Genomic DNA, 19,843 nt, shown 5'->3' with positions numbered 1-19,843 from the left:
AATCAAACTTTGATGGAGTAATATTTAAATAATTCCAATCTTAATTTTATTTATCGATTCCTTGTGTTTTGATTGGACGAGAACAAATTCAAGAAAAAGTTTACACATCGATGAATTTTTCAACCAGAACTACTTTCTTGACTGTTGTAAAAACAATGAAAACAGATACTTCTAGTCCGTTTTAGCTAAATTATGATTACAAGAAACTTATAAAAAATGAATTAATGAATGAAAAGGAGATAAACAGGACTGACAGACGGGAATATTATGTTTATGTCAATGTCGGATCACGAGTGTGAAATATTTTGAAATCGCTGATCATGCTGTCATTTTCTCGACGTTCCATATCAACTCAGTTGGTATCGTAATGTGATAGGGAAAAGAAACGTACCTCAGACTCTTGCCTTTTCAGCATCAAATCATATATTAACATCCTACAGATCCCATATTCTCCCTAAATCTTTGAACGAACCAGAACAAATCGAGGACGTCGTCGGTCTTCAACTTTCGTCATGACGTCAACATGGCGAAGTCAAGGACGAATTATTTTGGATAATTAATTCGCGTATTTACGATATTTGTTGACTTAAACAACATTCAATGAGTTTTTATAAGTTTAATTTATAGATTGTTTATGGATTTTATCAATATTCATCTTGTATACGTTTCTTTGCGGCATAAAGTATTCCTACGCCGTACAAAATAACGGATTGTATGGCGGCCTCAAAGAGAAATAATTTTAACAATTAAAAAAATTCGTAATATTGGAATTATAAGAATTAAACGTTCTTTTTTCAGAATTTATCGATGTGTAAACTCTGCCTTTTTACTCACAAACTTTACATAAAAGTGCTTCGCACTTTTATTCAGTTTGTGAGTAAAAAGGCAGAGTTTACACATCGATAAATTCTGAAAAAAGAACGTTTAATCCTATATTAAGTCCTTAAACAGGGGAGTATATGCTGACTTCAAAGCACTGAATAATTTCATAAGTAATGACGTCATATGTACGTAATGACGTCACAAATATGACGTAAATTTCAGTTTTTTTATGAATTTTGCAGAAAAATGTACATATTTCTTCGATATTTTAAATAATAGTCACCGAGCGCATGTGTGTTCAGGATTAATATTTTGATATAATGTGTAGAATGACAATATCAATGAAATATGTCAATATTGTTCCTGAACACACATGCGCTCTATAAATTCTAAAGCTTAAATTGTAGAAATTTTGTCCATTTTGTCCTCTTTCTGAAAAAGGATATAAAATCGGACTAGTTTGTGACGTCATAAAAACAGAAATTGTGAATACACTGCTCTGGAACTATAATATTTTCTGTTAACTTATATTTCTCGTACAATTTATTGAATTCAGCACATTTCAGGAAGTTTTCAAAATTTGACTTTTGTGGGGGCAAACATATGCAATATACCGCATATAGTTCTTTGAAGAAACTTGAATCTACACTATCTGAGGATGATTCCACATGAGTTTCATCTTTCCTGGCCCAGTGGTTATTGAGAAGAAGATTTTTAAAGATTTTTTCCTATATATTCCTATGTAAAACTTTGATCGGCCATTTTGGCCCCACCCTATCCCTGGAGGTCATGATTTGAACAAATTTGAATGTATACTACCTGAGGATGATTCCAAATCAGTTTCATCTTTCCTGGCCCAGTGGTTCTTGAGAAGAAGATTTTTAAAGATTTTTCCTATATATTCCTATGTAAAACTTTGATCAGCCATTTTGGCCCCACCCTACCCCCGGGGGTCAAAAGAACTATATGCGGTATTAACCAACATTTGCCCCCCAAAATCAAACTTTGATGGAGTAATATTTAAATAATTCCAATCTTAATTTTATTTATCGATTCCTTGTGTTTTGATTGGACGAGAACAAATTCAAGAAAAAGTTTACACATCGATGAATTTTTCAACCAGAACTACTTTCTTGACTGTTGTAAAAACAATGAAAACAGATACTTCTAGTCCGTTTTAGCTAAATTATGATTACAAGAAACTTATAAAAAATGAATTAATGAATGAAAAGGAGATAAACAGGACTGACAGACGGGAATATTATGTTTATGTCAATGTCGGATCACGAGTGTGAAATATTTTGAAATCGCTGATCATGCTGTCATTTTCTCGACGTTCCATATCAACTCAGTTGGTATCGTAATGTGATAGGGAAAAGAAACGTACCTCAGACTCTTGCCTTTTCAGCATCAAATCATATATTAACATCCTACAGATCCCATATTCTCCCTAAATCTTTGAACGAACCAGAACAAATCGAGGACGTCGTCGGTCTTCAACTTTCGTCATGACGTCAACATGGCGAAGTCAAGGACGAATTATTTTGGATAATTAATTCGCGTATTTACGATATTTGTTGACTTAAACAACATTCAATGAGTTTTTATAAGTTTAATTTATAGATTGTTTATGGATTTTATCAATATTCATCTTGTATACGTTTCTTTGCGGCATAAAGTATTCCTACGCCGTACAAAATAACGGATTGTATGGCGGCCTCAAAGAGAAATAATTTTAACAATTAAAAAAATTCGTCATATTGGAATTATAAGAATTAAACGTTCTTTTTTCAGAATTTATCGATGTGTAAACTCTGCCTTTTTACTCACAAACTTTACATAAAAGTGCTTCGCACTTTTATTCAGTTTGTGAGTAAAAAGGCAGAGTTTACACATCGATAAATTCTGAAAAAAGAACGTTTAATCCTATATTAAGTCCTTAAACAGGGGAGTATATGCTGACTTCAAAGCACTGAATAATTTCATAAGTAATGACGTCATATGTACGTAATGACGTCACAAATATGACGTAAATTTCAGTTTTTTATGAATTTTGCAGAAAAATGTACATATTTCTTCGATATTTTAAATAAAAGTCACCGAGCGCATGTGTGTTCAGGATTAATATTTTGATATAATGTGTAGAATGATAATACATGTATCAATGAAATATGTCAATATTGTTCCTGAACACACATGCGCTCTATAAATTCTAAAGCTTAAATTGTAGAAATTTTGTCCATTTTGTCCTCTTTCTGAAAAAGGATATAAAATCGGACTAGTTTGTGACGTCATAAAAACAGAAATTGTGAATACACTGCTCTGGAACTATAATATTTTCTGTTAACTTATATTTCTCGTACAATTTATTGAATTCAGCACATTTCAGGAAGTTTTCAAAATTTGACTTTTGTGGGGGCAAACATATGCAATATACCGCATATAGTTCTTTGAAGAAACTTGAATCTACACTACCTGAGGATGATTCCACATGAGTTTCATCTTTCCTGGCCCAGTGGTTATTGAGAAGAAGATTTTTAAAGATTTTTTCCTATATATTCCTATGTAAAACTTTGATCGGCCATTTTGGCCCCACCCTATCCCTGGAGGTCATGATTTGAACAAATTTGAATGTATACTACTTGAGGATGATTCCACATGAGTTTCATCTTTCCTGGCCCAGTGGTTCTTGAGAAGAAGATTTTTAAAGATTTTTCCTATATATTCCTATGTAAAACTTTGATCAGCCATTTTGGCCCCACCCTACCCCCGGGGGTCATGATTTGAACATACTTGAATCTATACTACCTGAGAATGATCCCACATGAGTTTCATCTTTCCTGGCCCAGTGGTTCTTGAGAAGAAGATTTTTTAAAAATGCCATTGATTTTTCACTATTACCTAATTATCTCCCCTTGGAAGAGGGCGTGGCCCTTCATTTGAACAAACTTGAATTCCCTTCACCTAAGGATACTTTGTGGCAAGTTTGGTTAAAACTGGCCCAATGGTTCTTGAGAAGAATATGAAAATGTGAAAAGTTTACGCCGACGACGACAGACGACGGACAAACTTTGATCAGAAAAGCCCACTTGAGCCTTCTCAGGTGAGCTAAAAAGCAAGCAACAAAATAAAAAAGACAACTTCATGCATATGTGTTAACTTTACCGGTGCCATATTCGGTGATTGAACTCATATGTAAGGACATCCATGTATTATCTTATCGTGTAATAGAATTCTAAATTAGGTGAAGAACATAAAAATAATCACGTTTCTTGTAGATCTATTAGAGGCTTAACTAACCCAAAACTGAACTAAAGTTAATTTGAAATAAAAGGCAAGGTAATAATTTTGTTTTGTTAGCGATGTACTCGGTAACGCTAAATAGATGTCGCTTATAATTCCCATACATCATCCAAATAAATAAAATAATTAATAGATAAAATTATTCCTTGGATCGCTTAAAATTAATTATGATTTAAAAAAAATAAATGGTAACTTTTTAGATAAATTCGCCCAATTGCTGTTCGCTAAAATAGCACATTTTACGTTTTAAACATAAAATTATAAAGTAAGGAATTTTTGCTATGGAGAAAAAATTTCAGTATCTTATTTTGAAAGGCTTGAATATGCAAACTTTTTTTTTTGCTTGATGGCATTATTAACAAGAGGCCCATAGGCCACATCGCTCACCTGAGCACTGTGGCTAGGAATAAAGTAGAAATTGGTTTATTATTGAAAAGTTTAAATCCAAAAGTAAACCTTTGACCAGTTATGGTTCTACTATTCTTGAGAAGATGAATTTTCCTATATATTTGAATCGACACTACCTGAGGATGCTTCCATATAAATATGATCAATTATGGCTTTTTTATTCTTGAGAAGATTTTTAAAGAATTTTCCTATATATTTCTATGTAAAACTTTGGTCGGCCATTGTGTCCCCGCCCTACCCCTGGGGGTCATGATTTGAACAAACTTAAATCAACACTACCTGAGGATGTTTCCATATAATTATGATCAATTATGGCTTTGTTATTCTTGAGAAAAAGATTTTTAAAGAATTTTCCTATATATTTCTATGTAAAACTTTGGTCAGCCATTGTGGCCCCGTCCTACCCCCGGGGGTCATGATTTGAACAAATTTGAATCTACACTACCTGAGGATGCTTCCCTATAAATATGATCAATTATGGCTTTGTTATTCTTGAGAAGATTTTTAAAGAATTTTCCTATATATTTCTATGTAAAATTTTGGTCGGTCATTTTGGCCCCGCCCTACCCCGGGGGGTAATGATTTGAACAAACTTGAATCTACAATACCTGAGCATGCTCCCATATAAATATGAATGAATTATGGCTTTGTCATTCTTGGGAAGAAGATTTTTAAAGAATTTTCCTATATATTTCTATGTAAAACTTTGGTCGGCCATTTTGGCCCCGCCCTACCCCCGGGGGTCATGATTTGAACACACTTGAATCTACGCTACCTGATGATGTTTCCCCATAAGTTTCATCTTTCCTGGCACAGTGGTTCTTGAGAAGAAGATTTTTAAAATATGCCACTAAATTTTCATCAATTCCCAATTATCTCCCCTTGAATGAGGGCTTGGCCCTTCATTTTAACAAACTTGAATCCCCTTTACCCAAGGATACTTTGTGGCAAGTTTGGTTGAAATTGGCCCAGCGGTTCTTGAGAAGAAGTCGAAAATGTGAAAAGTTTACAGACAGACAGACGGACAGACGGACGCCGGACAAAATGTGATCAGAGAAGCTCACGTGAGCCTTCGGCTCAGGTGATCTAAAAAGATCGAAAATGATTTGCTTTTTTGTTAAAGTAACACTGTGACGGAAAAATTGACAAAAGTAGAATTTTAGCATGACACATGCAAATTCTGTTCAGTTCATGAAGATACTCAGTTTTTAAGGTTTCAGAAAATTTCAGGTTTCAGAACCTAAATATTTACTTTAATTTGCAAAACCTCGTTATATTCATATTTCACATGACTCTTTTTTTGGGTTACAATTTTCTTAACAGAAACAAATGATATCAACTCATTATGTACCTTTAACTATAGAGCGTAATAAAAAATCAACAATTGCGTGGGTCTATACACAAATGTAAAACATATTGCTCAGTCTCAACTTCCAATAGAAGACATAAATGCCAATTCCTTATCCTTTCCGAAAAATACACAATGAAATATAGTTGAAAAAAAATAATAACGTTTACTAAAACGTTTAGTAACAACAAGCAAAGTATAGTGATTAAATTACATCCACAATCTAGTGCAGTAACCACCCGGAAAATGTTGCCATGCCATACACATTACTAAGGACGTTGCCATCCCCAGCATACGTAGAATGGATGCGCACGAATACAACATCTCCTTTCGCGACATGCGCAATAGCAGTACCGCTCACTGATCCGTCGTCACCATTTTTGGTGCGCATAAATGTAGCACCCAAAATATCATTGTTAACCATTAATTCAGTTGAGCGTTCAGCTAGATACAGTCTGATAACCCAGATAAATGCGTAAATTCCCTCTTTTGGTGCCGTAAAGACCCCGGTGAAGCCATTATATCCATTGCCAACATTAGTACGTACTTTATCAAAGATGAGAGTATGACTAACGCCAGGACGAACTCGTATTGAGGACATCTGGGCATAAAAAGCAATGACACCCTTTTCATACGGAGGTATTTCACTGTTCCTGGCATTTATCAGCAGACTTCCTATATCAAAAAAATGCATATTTAACAATGAGGGAGGGAGAGATAATTTTACAGATGCGATTTCTGAGTTTTTATTTATCTGATACGTGATATAAAATTTCTGTGTTTTCATGTCACTCTATATAGATAAACATGACTTACTTGATCCCACTATTCTTCCTTTATGGTTATCTTTTCCAATTAATTTAACTTTGGTATTCTTGGTGTCCGAAGAAGGAGAAAAGTGTTTGTTTAATCTATTTTCTGTTTTCTCCAGTCGAATTTTAATCTCTTCGCAGACTTTGTCTCGTCTATGTTGGGCAGCTTCTAGTTCTGTTATGCGTCTTTCCTGAAGAGTATTTCGTTCTTTGAGGTCACCAATAAGGTCACTTTGGCGATTAACCATGTTTTTTAGGACTAAGACAGTCTTCCTTAAAGAAGTCAATTCTTCCGAAAGCGAATTAATTTTACTTTCTTCAAATGCTGTCTCTGCATTAGATGTGAAAAAGCACGTAATTAAGAGTAACAAAAGTAAAGCTCCAGAGAACGCCATGTTAAATGCAATAATTTTTACTCTGGTTTTTAAAACCAAAAGGTATCCTCAATAATCAAGCGAAATTGAAATTTAACTCTTTTCAACATATGTTTTGAGTATAACGAACATGTGTTGCAATTTTACATTTATATAACGACTACGATTTGTTTATTCAAAAGAATTGAAACATGTTGTTGCCAGTCGACAACTAGCTTGATTACAATGTTTGTTTTTTGATAATTTACTAAACTGTAGGACTATATTTTCCCTCGTAATATATGACATGTCGGTCCACTCCTTTTTACATAAAGGATAATAAATTTTATTTTAGTATGATATAAATATTTATACTTTGTCAAGCTATTCTGTCCACATTAAGATTTAATATATTACTTTCAGGAGAAATTATTTTATTTTTTATGCAAATGATGATTTGTTTCATGAAAAATTAATAGCCAGAGATAATTGTGTCCACAATGTCAATGTTCTTTTGCATTCTTTGATCACATTAATTCTGCATTAAAAAAAATTAAAGTGATTAAATATAAATTTTATATTGCGAGTTCCAAACATGCTTCTTGTAGTTCATAGATGATTACATTCAAATATTGGAAGAACAAATGTTTCTTTTAAGACTTTGAGGTTACTACTATTGTGAAAGAATAATGCAATTAAGTTATCACCAGTCAGCCTACCACATAGACATATTTCGATTGATTGTTTCAGAAAGAGAACATTTTGTAAAGAGGCACAAATAAAAATTCAGTCCCCAAATTATGTTTTTACTAGTATTAAACTGTTGCCTTATTCCGATTGACTAATATTTTGGCTCAGAAGTTATATTCAGTATTTTCGATGGTTAAGCTTTGTGATCCGAGAATCTCTTCACACAGTAGGAAGGTAGCGGATCAGAAAACATAAGCTAGCAAAGATAAACTATCAAGAGAAATCAAAACTATTCCGAGAAATCATGCATTCTGACTTTCATCGATTACAATGTATACATATTATGCATTGTTAACAGGTTTTTATTTTATTGATGATCATGGATTTACTCAATCATCTGTATAGTACGGAAGCGTATTAGTGTCACGCAATATTTTTTTTTAAAGTTGGTAATTCCAACTTTAAAGTTAGAAATTCCAACTTAAACTTGGTAGTTCCAACTATAATCTTGGAAATTCCAACTTAAATCTTGGTAATACCAACTTTAATCTTGGAAATTCCAACTTTAAAGTTGTTAATTCCAACTTTAATTCCAAGTTAAAAGTTGGAAAAGCCAAGATTAAAGTTGGAATTTCCAACTTTAAATTGGAATTATCAGCTTTAAAGTTGGAATTTCAAACTTTAGAATTGGAATTATAAACTTTAAAGTTGGAAATACCAACTTAAAAAAAAAATATTGCGTGGCATTAATACGCTTCCGTAGTATAGTATTATAGCCATTGTAAAACAATGTTGTCTACTTAATGTCATAACACAAGCAAAAAGTTACCTAGCAACTTCGTAATTGCCTATAGAACTCTGGAAGTATTTACATGGATACCATGTGACCCATAAAAGGGATATTTAAGTAAATGACACAAATGGAGAGACTGATATGAATACCGGTATGTTCTTTTTATGGAGTGAATTAAAAATACGTGTACATGTCAACAGAAATCAGCAATTCTTTCTACAAAAAAGATAAAATGATATGAATTTTTGTTTCCCACGAGCAGGATGCAAATTCAACAATCTCCTGGGTCTGAAGCAAAAGTTAAGCGTTGCTAAATGCCTTAAGCTGACGCGAACTCTTTACCACCCCCCTCCCCCCCCCAAAAAAAAAAAGAAAAGAAAAGAAAAGAGAGATACATTTTGAAATATTAAAGTTTATTTAAAAAGTATCGTGATAACAATAACAATCTAGTGCAGTAACCACCCGGAAAATGTTGGCATGCCATGCACATTACTAAGGACGTTGCCATCCCCACCATACGTGGAATGGATGCGCACAAATACAACATCTCCTCTCCCGACATGCGCAATAGCTGTACCGCTCACTGATCCGTCATCATTGTTTTTGGCGCGCAAAAATGTAGCACCCAAGATATCGTTGTTAATCATTAACTCTGTTGAATGTTCGGCCTCATGCATTCTAATGACCCAGATAAATGCATAGATTCCCTCTTTTGGTGCAGTAAAGACCCCTGTGATTCCATTATATCCGTTGCCAACATTAGTGCGTACTTTATCGAAGATGAGCGTATGGTGAGTGCTGGGACTAACTTCTGATGAGGACATCTGGGCATAAAATGCGATGACTCCCTCCTCATACGGAGGCATCCCAGTGCTCCTAGTACTCATCAGTAGACGTCCTGTGTCAAAAAAGAGACATGTTGAGAGATAGATAGAGGATTATTATTTAATTAAAAGAGAAAGACTTTTGTTGAGAGATATAGCGATTGCTTGTATGTCATTTAACGTCCCTCTCGAGAAGAGAGAGGGAGAAACTTGTTCAGAGAGAGAGAGAGAGAGAGAGAGAGAGAGAGAGAGAGAGAGTGCTACAGATAACAATTTTTTTTAAATTTCCATCTCTTCAAAGTAAAACTTACCTGATCTAATAATTCTTTTTTCAGGGATATCGTCTCCAGTTGATTTAGTTGTGATGTTGGTAGGACCTGAAGACACAGAAAAGTGGCTGTGTAATCTAGATTCTGTTTTCTCCAGTCGGATTTTCATCTCATCACAGACTTTGTCTTTTCTATGTTGGGCAGCTTCTAGTTCTGATATTCGTCTTTCTTGGATAATATTTCGTTCTTTGAGGTCATCAATAAGGTCACTTTGGTGATGAACCATGTTCTCGAGCGCAAAAACAGTCTTCCTTAATGAGGTCAATTCTTCTAAAATCAGATTCATTTTACTTTCTTCCAAACCTGTCTCCGCGTCGCACATGAAAATACACGTTGTAGCGAAGAACAAGAGGAAACTTTCAAAGACCGCCATGTTCAATGGAATCATCTTGACGTTCTTATCAAAAATCTGACATTTGACCGTTATCTATTATACCGATTACGAGTAATTCATTCAGTAAAGTTCAATAATATATTGTTGCCAATTGATAACGTGTTTAAAAAGTAGTTTTTGCTACGTAAATTCAATAATCATTATTAATCAATAATGGAATGACACGTTCCCCCTCAAAAATGTACGACTTTTCAAACCCCTCCCCCCCCCGACAAAGTATCATATGTCAGAAATTCACATGTAAATATTGACACCCCCTAAGCTACATCGTTCAAATTAAAATTGTACACTTCCAACAGGAAACTATATTAATCTCGTTAATACAGGTTCATTTTTTTAAAATTAATTTCATGCCACACAGTTATGTTTAATTATTATTGCAGACTGGGATAATTGTTGAATGCACATGAAATAATTTAGGAATCTTCAAACCATTTACAAGCATTATGGTTTATTCTTCCCGACTTAAAACCAAGACTATTTAAATTAAAAAAAAAAAAATAAACTAAAAAATTTCAAAGCAGTCGACAGCATCTTTGTAAAACACATTGTACAAATGTAGGCTAAAGCGTGACTTCGAATCGATACTGTTTTGTACATCCATATGTCATGAACGTTTACAACACATTTAAATTTAAAACAGTTTTTATTATTTACTGTTTTACATCTTATAATTACTTGATATTTACAATTTAATATAAATTTGATATCAAAAAATATTTTTATGGAAGAATTCCATTAATTTTGCTATTTTCCAACTAAACATATGAATACTAGTAATCTGAAACATCGATAACATAAAATTCCCCAGCATCATTATAAATAATTTTCACTAAACGATACGACAAATGTAATGTTTTTTCATCAGAAAAAATTGCAATAACTGTTGAATCTCGTCACATGACAAATAAAAAAAATGAAATCATTAGCGCACAAACTGTAGGACCATTTATTTAGAACAGTTGTAAATGAATCTGTTTTTAACTGTATCATTGTACATGTACATAAATATTCATATGCATTTCCTCGGTAGTATTTTGAAATATCATTAAGGTTTGATAATATTATCACAAAAGAAAAAGCAGTTTGTGCCATTGGAAGTCCATTGAGGCATTTAAAAAATGATTGAAGTGCATCTTTAATAGGGGAAAAGGCAAAGTAAATGACACATTTCCATAACTTTTAATAGCTCCCGGTTGAAAACAGGGGGTGTATATAGTGATCAGAGTGTCCGTCCGTTACTCTCTGGGGTATCCATCGCTTGGAATTTAATGAGACTTTCACAGAAATTTTACTAAGTAATGACATTATGCAACTTCCATTTTACTTTTTGATCGGACACATATTTTGGGTTTCCCTTAACAGCAGAGTAGAAATATTGTCTTCCCAGAAAACAAACAATGTATGCATCGTACAAATGATTGACATCAATAAATGGTTCGAAAAATTTTTGCCATGTTATTTTAATGTTATACTGTACAACATAGAGTTTGATTTAGATTTTGTAAAATCACAATGATAAATAGATTAGGAGACAAGTTACACCCTTACACCTCTGCAACAAAAGGGTAGGCAGGTCTGCAGTTAGCAATATTTGCCACAAAAATCTGGCAGCATTATATGACCCATAATATAACAGTGATAACATTGAGTACACAGTGACAAACGTTGGGAAAGATTGATACCTGTATGCATATTCTATTTTATTGTATTAAACTGAGGACTTATGTCACCAAAGAAATCCTAGAGAACTCCTTTCACAAATTTAAAGAGTAAAATTTTTTTTTTAATTTTGTTTATTTCAGAGTTTAATATTAAATCAATAATTGCTTCAGCCAATATACAAATATTAAATTCATTGCTCAGTAGATAACACTTATGTGTCCTTCAGATAGACAAAAACAAAGACCAATTCTTCAACCTCTTCCGCCAACCCTGAAATATATATTCTGAAGTGAATGTTAATAAAAATTAAGAATATTGAAGTTTATTAAAAGTTTAGTCACAACAAGCAAATTATCGTGACAACAATCTAGTGCAGTAACCACCCGGAAAATGTTGGTTTGCCATGCACATTACTATGGACGTTGCCATCCCCAGCATACGTGGAATGGATGCGCACAAAAAGAACATCTCCTTTCGCGACATGCGCAGTAGCAGTACCGCTCACTGATCCGTTGTCACCGTTTTTGGCGCGCAAAAATGTAGCCCCTAAATTCTCGTTGTTAACAATTAATTCAGTTGAGCGCTCAGCTTTATGCAGTCTAACAACCCAGATAAATGCGTAAATTCCCTCTTTTGGTGCAGTAAAGGCCCCAGTGAAACCATTATATTGCCAACATTAGTTCGTACTTTATCAAAGATGAAGATATGGCGAACGCCAGGACGAACACCTATGAAGGACATCTGGGCATAAAAAGCGATGACGCCTTTTTCATACGGGGGCTTTCCACTGTTCCTTGCATTCTTATGCAGATTCCCTGTCAACAAGATGTGTTTGTGAAACACTGATGGTCTCGTATGGCAGCTTATGGAGAAGGTTGAATCTTCTAAAATGCATGTCAAACTCTAAAGGTCAAGGTCAGAATTGTTGGTATCCAAAGGAAGGTCTTCTTACAAGGAAAAGACCTGTGAAATATGAAAGCCCTAGTTCTAACTGATCAAATGTAATGGCCAAGGTTAAAGTTTTTAAACAGTTGGTTAACTCTAAGGTCAAAAGGTCAAAAATAGTACAATTTTCTGTCATCCTTTGACTTTCATTAAGGTGTGGCATTCTCGACCTACGTAGTTAGCGTCTCTCAAATGGGAATAGATTCTCATTGGTTAAGAAATTAATGACATCAACAACTTTAAAATATTGTTGACAAAGATGAGATGGCTTTAGCCCCACCTCTTTTCCGTAGAATGCTGTTACTGGATACTTGCTACACTCGTTGACATTCGCCCGAATTTCTTTCACATGTATGTTTCAACAGTGAATGAAACGATGTGTTAATTTCAGACGCTCATTATGTAACGAGAATACATCGCCTTACTGAATGTCAAAGGTTAACAGAGAGTATACTATTTATACTCACTGAAAGGTCTTGTCACCATGAATACACATGCAACGTATGAAAACCCTAGTTTTAACTGTTTAAAAGTTATGGCCAAGGATAAAGTGGTATTCAAACTCCAAGGTCTAGAGGTCAAATTTAGTGGTACCCAAAGAAATGTAAAAGCCATAGCCCCACCCACTCAAAAGTTATTGGCAAGGTTAAAGTTTTTGCGGACAAACAGACTGACAGACAGGACAAAAACTATTTACCCCTGAAAATTCTTTCATTTGGGACATAAAAATGCGTATTAAAATGTCAGGAAGAATTGTTTTAATTTCTGAATTTTCATCTAGATCTGATATGCGATATATTTTTTTGGATGTTCATGCCATTCTATTAAAAAAAAACATAACTTACTTGATCTCACTATTCTTTCTTTATGGTTTTCTTTCCCAAGTAATTTAACTGCGGTGTTCTTGGTGTCCAAAGAAGGAGAAAAGTGTCTGTTTAATCTATTATCTGTTTTCTCCCGTCGGACTTTCATCTCCTCGCAGACTTTGTCTCGCCTGTGTTGGACAGCTTCTAGTTCTGTAATGCGTCTTTCTTGAAGAGTATTTCTTTCTTTGAGGTCACCGATAAGGTCATTTTGGCGATTATCCATGTTCTTTAGGGCTAAAACAGTCTTCCTTAAGGAAGTTAGTTCTTCAGAAAGCGAATTGATTTTACTCTCTTCAAATCCTGTCTCTGCGTTGTATGTGAAAAAACATGAAGTTAAGAGTAATAAGAGTAGCTCTTCAGAGAACGCCGTGTTGGATGCAATAATTATTACTCTGGCGTTGATAACCGAAAGGTAGCTTTTGACCATTATCTGTTATACAAGTGAAATTGACACTCCCTTCAACATGTATTTTGAGTATCATATGGCGCACATGTGTTGCAATTTTACGTGTATATAACGACTACAATTTGTTTATACAATAGAATTAAAAAAAATATGTTATTGCTAGTCGACAACTAACTTGATACCAATATTTGTTGATAATTCTTTAGAGTGTAGGACTATTTTCCCTCGAAATTTATGACGCGGTCCACTCCTTTATACTAAAAGGATTATAATTTTTTAGATTTTTTAAATGATTATATTTTGTTAAGCTTTTCTGTCCACATTAAGATTTAATATATTACTAATAGTAGGATTTATTATTTCAATTTTAAAAAAAAACAAAACAGATGATGACATGTTTCATGGAAAATTGATAGCCAGAGATTACCGTGTTCACAAATTCATTGTACTTTTGCATTCTTTTAACACATTATGTATTAAAATAATTAAATATATACGTTTTATATTGCTAGTTCCAAACAAACTACTTGTAGTCATATATAATAACTATTGAACACATTTATGGAAGAAGAAATAAGTTTCTTTGAAGATTTTAAGGTCACTATTGTGAAAAGAATCATCCTACTTATTATAAATGATGACGTCATCTGCCAGCTGCTAATAAGATGTATTTTGATTGATTGTTTCAGAAAGAGAACATTTCATACAGAGACAAATAAAACTTCAGTCCCAAGTCATGTTTATTAATTGAAATTCTGCAATATTCAGATTGACTAATATTCAGGCCTAAAAGTTACATAATATTCAGCTATTCTCTTTAGAGAAGTGGACAGGCTTTCGCCTACATCCACTTCTCTTCGCAGGCCGTTATTCTGGAAAACGTGCAACTGAAGAACCGGAGACGGCCTGCACTTCAACTAACATTTCGTCTAAAATATGTGTGATCATATGTAACAGACTTGTGAAATCAACAAATTCAACATAATTAGTTACAAGGTTAGCTATTTTTAAAAAAGCTGAGGGACAGCCACTGGAATACTGAAAGTTTCTTTCTTGTTTTGTAATGGTATATGATTTGATCTATCCATCATGTTGTGCTCCTTAAATGTAATAAATGCCATTGTAAGAAAAGTTAAATTCTTGTAATCGTTTTCTTATTTGTAACATAATGCTGTACACAATAAATAATAAAACATAGTATAAATTTTAGCTAGTCTGCATCGTGATCATTACAATGATCTCCAATAATTTCTCTTCGGCGCAGACATCAGAGAAAGTTCATCTCATACCGGTAAATGAACAAAAGCCAACATGGCAACTAAGATCACATTAAATTCTATAAAAATGATATAGATTATGATGAATAAAAGGAAGGTAGACTTTGTGTTAGATTGTTTTTAAATATTATTAAATAACAGTTTTCAGTTGTTCATTTCGAGGCAATGCATGATGTGGAAGGGGGGGGGCATACTGCATGTATATTTAATTCAATTTCTGTGTTTGAGCATCCATTTTAGTGTTATTAGGAAAGAAAAGAATTGCTTCTAAAAAATAATGAACACCACGGAAAACAATTTAAAATGGAAATTCAAAATATGGTCATACATGCAGTACGTATACTTAAAATGTCTGATGATGTCTACCATCATAGCAAAACTATAGATTAAAATACCGGAATCCATCCTCCCCCTCTATCTCTCCTTTCATTGGGGGGGGGGGGGGGGTGTTGACCCTGTCTATAAATCAGCACAGTTCTCTCAGCTACCGCATCTCCACTGTGGTCAGTTTCTCAAATTCTGAGAATTTACTGTTTTACAGTGGTCTTCTGATGTTTTCAAGGACGTAGCAACAGGGGGGCCAGGGGGCCCTGCCCCCCACTTTTTTCCCAACATTACCTTTACTATTGGAAATGTCTGTTGAAAGGTTGGATCCCCCCACTTCTTACCAAAGTATAATGATATGAAGGATATGTAGTATTGTATGGAAAAAAATGTAAGTGAAAGGAAGTTGGCCTTGAAAAAAAGTTAACCACTACCCCCCCCCCCCCCCCCTCTGGTTGGAGAAAGTTGTGCAAATCTTTTTCCCACAATTCCGGTTAACACAAGCGCACTTGCAGTTTCATCCTAACATAACTAGTCAGCCCGGGGCTGACTAACAACTGTCACAAGAAAATTATCTAAAATATGTCTGATCATATGTAACAGACTTGTGAAATTAACAAATTCGACATAATTACATACAACTGTCACAAGAAAACCAACCTTTATGAGTTATTAATCCATTTTCACAAGTTCTCTATCCAATCGCATCATCTCAGGTCTTTCCGTCAGAGATCGGAAAAACAACCTCGAATGTATTAACATCGCCGGATGTTAAAAATTTATACATTTCCTGTTTAGTCAAATGTAGGATAGGGGGAGTTAGAAGTCTCTTCTATAGTATATTTTAGGTAATATCATTACATTGAATAAAGTTTAAACTTAATATTCTATAGATAAAAGGTCTCCATGCATTTATTTCAAAGATCGTGAAAAAGGAGGGTTGTCATGGCGTCTACCATACACATTCGAGGTCGTTTTTCCGCTAGTCGGAAAGGCCCGAGAAGTTGGGATTGGTTCTCCTTCCCGGATTCAAATTATGAGCAAATAACTCTAGAAGGATCACAAAAACTCTGATTCGGATAAAATTGGATATATTTTTTAAAAGGTCATAATGAAACGGTAGAAATTGTCTATTTTATTTAATTTAACGAGGCATTAATTCCTCAAATTTTGTTCAATTATTATTTTGAAATTGGTTTTAAATCTCTTTTAGTTTCGTTTTTCTGAAAAGGTAGAATTATAATAATGATAACAATGTTTTCCAATTTATCCGACTTAGATTAATGTTCACATTTTTAGAATAAGCCATGGTAGAAAAGCATGAGTTTGAATCCGGGAATGAGAAGTTGTAAATATGGATAAAAGATTTGTAAAGGTTTGTTTTCTGGTGACATTTGAGTTTACTTATGTTGAAATTGTTAATATAACATGTATCTTACGAACAATCAGACATATTTCAGACGAAATGTTAGTTGAAGTGTAGGCCGTCTCCGGTTCTTCATTTATACGTTTTCCAGAATAACAACATGACGGCCTGCGAAGAGAAGTGGGTGTAGGCGAAAGCCTGTCCAATTCTCTAAAGAGAATAAATATTCAGCACTTTTGATGGTTAAAGGCTGAAAGGTTTCTGATCGGCCAGAAATCTTTTCACACAGTATATAACGGACCAGAAATCCTTATCTAACAAAAATGACTTTTCAGAGAAATCATGGATTCTGACTTTCAACAATAACAATGTATGTACATATAATGCATGATTAATCGATTTTATTTTATTGATGATCATAAAGTAACACTCAATCATCCGTTATAGTATTATACATTTATTGACTGAGTTCGAGGGCAATATGTGTTTTGTCGGACCCAAGAACCAAACTGTCCGACTGGGGTCGTTAGGCCCATGGCATCTATAGTCCACAAAACGCATGTTGCCCGATAACACCGTCAAAACTAGTACGTGTTTTGTTATACCTTTCATTTTATTTATATTTTTTTGCCATACACGTATTTTGTACTGTCTTTTGTCATGTAACCTCAGGTCCGTCACTGTTGAACGCAAACGAATGAAAATAAGATTAAGCCCCGTCCATTCTTTAACGTAAGCGGTCCAACATCTCATCGACCAGTCCAACAAATCACCCAGCGGTCAAACATAGATCTTTTTTATGCCCACTCATCAAAACATTTGAAATGTTAGACTTTTTTCGTATAAAACAACACAGGAACAAGTTTTTTTAAGATATTACATTATTCATTATAGCATACGTATATATTTTGTTTAACGTCCCTCTCGAGAATTTTTGAATCATCTACATATGGAGACGCCACCACTTGCCAGTGGAGAGCTGCAAATTTTGTCTTATATTCAGCACACAGGGCCATTGAGCAGGGAGGGATCTGTTTTCGTGCCAGCACCTACTGCGATACGGGACCTCGGTTTATATGGTCTCATCCGAAGGACCGGTTTCCACGGCCCACAGTAGGATTCGAACCCGCAACGTGAGGGTCAACTCCTTACTTCGCAACTTCAGAGCAGACGCTCTATCCACAGCGCCACGTGGTCGTAAACAAGAAGTTATCTAGCAAATCCCTAATGTGCTTCTAGAACTTTGGATGTATTTACTGTGTAACAATTATATCATGGCCCATAAAAGGGATATTAAGTAAATGACACAAATGGAGAGACTGGTGTGAATATGTTCTTTTAATGAAGTTAATTTAACATCTATGTCAACAGAAATGAAAGAATTCTTTCTGCTAAAGAGATCGAAAATGATAAGCATTTTTGTTAACTTTGAACAGAATGCAAAATTAAACAATTCATTCGGTCTAAAACTAAGTTAAACATTTTCTTAATATATCACGCTATGGCAATTCTTTACCCACCCACCCCCCTGAAAAATACGATTTGAAATATTAATGTTAATAAAAAAGTTATCTTAGAAAAACAAAGTACCGTGATCCCATTTATAAACTAGTGCAGTAACCACCCGGAAAATGTTGGCTTGCCATGCAGATTGCTAAAGACGTTGCCATCCCCAGCATACGTGGAATGGATGCGCACGAATACAACATCTCCTTTCGCGACATGCGCAATAGCGGTGCCGCTCACTGATCCGTCGTCATTGTTTTTGGCGCGCAAAAATGTAGCACCTAAGATATCGTTGTTAATCATTAACTCTGTGGAATGTTCGGCATTAAGCATTCTAATGACCCAGATAAATGCATAGATTCCCTCGTTTGGTGCAGTAAAGACCCCTGTGACTCCATTATATCCGTTGCCAACATTAGTGCGTACTTTATCGAAGATGAGCGTATGGTGAGCGCCTGGACTTATTTCTGATGAGGACATCTGGGCATAAAAAGCTATTACGCCCTCCTCATACGATGGCATTCCATTGCTAATGGTATTCATCAGAAGACGTCCTGTGTCAAAAAGAGACATGTTGAGAGATAGATAGAGGCATGTTAAAAGATAAAAGACTTTTGTTGAGAGGGAGAGATATTGATTGCTTGTATGTTGTTTAAAGTCCCTATCGAGAAGAAAGACAGAGAATGAGAGAGAGAAAAAAACTTGTTCAATGAGAGAGAAAAAGAAAGAGAAGAACGAGAGAAAGAAAATGCTGTAAATAAGACATTTTTTTGAGTTTCATCTTTTTTAAATAGAACTTACCTGATCTAACTATTCTTCCATCGGGGATATCTTCTTCAGGTGATTTTGTTGTAATGTTGGTAGGACCTGAAGACACAGAAAAGTGGCTGTGTAATCTAGATTCTGTTTTCTCCAGTCGGATTTTCATCTCATCGCAGATGTTGTCTTGTGTATGTCGGGCAGCTTCTAGTTCTGATATTCGTCTTTCTTGGAGAATATTTCGTTCTTTGAGGTCACCAATAAGGTCACTTTGGTGATGAACCATGTTCTCGAGCGCAAAAACGGTCTTCCGTAATGAATTCAATTCTTCTTCTAAAATCAGATTCATTTTACCGTCTACGAAACCTGTCTCCGCATTGCACGTTAAAATACACGAAGTAGAAAAGAACAAGAGGACACTTTCAAAGAACGCCATGTTCAGGAATTATTTTGACGTTCTAATCAAAAAGGTGACCTTAGACTGTTATCTATTATACTGTATACGATTTGTGCATTCAGAAATGTTTGGAATATTATTTATATTGTTGCTAATTGATAACGTGCATGAAAAGTATTTTTTGATAAATTAATGCATAATGATTTGACAATTTTCCCGCAAATTTGTTGTCAAAGTATCATACATCGGATAATAG

At 34.5% G+C, this 19,843-nt stretch overlaps 4 protein-coding genes across 4 annotated transcripts; all 4 read right to left on the bottom strand.

Annotated features, from left to right (window-relative positions):
- Positions 1 to 5,930: 5,930 nt before the first annotated feature.
- Positions 5,931 to 7,021, bottom strand: LOC134241160 (heavy metal-binding protein HIP-like). Its single transcript, XM_062723242.1, has 2 exons — positions 6,698 to 7,021; positions 5,931 to 6,556 (listed from the first exon to the last, which is right to left on the bottom strand). The coding sequence occupies exons 1-2, from the start codon at positions 6,939 to 6,941 to the stop codon at positions 6,105 to 6,107; spliced, it is 696 nt and encodes a 231-aa protein (XP_062579226.1). The 5' UTR covers positions 6,942 to 7,021; the 3' UTR covers positions 5,931 to 6,104.
- Positions 7,022 to 8,956: 1,935 nt separating this feature from the next.
- LOC134241159 (uncharacterized) lies at positions 8,957 to 10,064 on the bottom strand. The gene is made up of 2 exons (XM_062723241.1): positions 9,665 to 10,064; positions 8,957 to 9,427 (listed from the first exon to the last, which is right to left on the bottom strand). The coding sequence occupies exons 1-2, from the start codon at positions 10,053 to 10,055 to the stop codon at positions 8,976 to 8,978; spliced, it is 843 nt and encodes a 280-aa protein (XP_062579225.1). The 5' UTR covers positions 10,056 to 10,064; the 3' UTR covers positions 8,957 to 8,975.
- Positions 10,065 to 12,308: 2,244 nt separating this feature from the next.
- Positions 12,309 to 14,019, bottom strand: LOC134241156 (uncharacterized). Its single transcript, XM_062723237.1, has 2 exons — positions 13,532 to 14,019; positions 12,309 to 12,556 (listed from the first exon to the last, which is right to left on the bottom strand). The coding sequence occupies exons 1-2, from the start codon at positions 13,977 to 13,979 to the stop codon at positions 12,309 to 12,311; spliced, it is 696 nt and encodes a 231-aa protein (XP_062579221.1). The 5' UTR covers positions 13,980 to 14,019.
- Positions 14,020 to 18,533: 4,514 nt separating this feature from the next.
- On the bottom strand, positions 18,534 to 19,476 carry LOC134241158 (complement C1q-like protein 4). The gene is made up of 2 exons (XM_062723240.1): positions 19,233 to 19,476; positions 18,534 to 18,985 (listed from the first exon to the last, which is right to left on the bottom strand). The coding sequence occupies exons 1-2, from the start codon at positions 19,474 to 19,476 to the stop codon at positions 18,534 to 18,536; spliced, it is 696 nt and encodes a 231-aa protein (XP_062579224.1).
- Positions 19,477 to 19,843: the final 367 nt, after the last annotated feature.

The sequence above is a fragment of the Saccostrea cucullata genome, unplaced genomic scaffold (assembly GCF_032062105.1).
Source record: "Saccostrea cucullata isolate Sc308-1 unplaced genomic scaffold, CSIRO_AGI_Scuc_v1 ctg6064, whole genome shotgun sequence".
NCBI classification, from domain to species: domain Eukaryota; kingdom Metazoa; phylum Mollusca; class Bivalvia; order Ostreida; family Ostreidae; genus Saccostrea; species Saccostrea cuccullata.
Note: the sequence above shows the minus strand (reverse complement) of the source record. Positions and strands in the feature narration are given on the sequence as shown.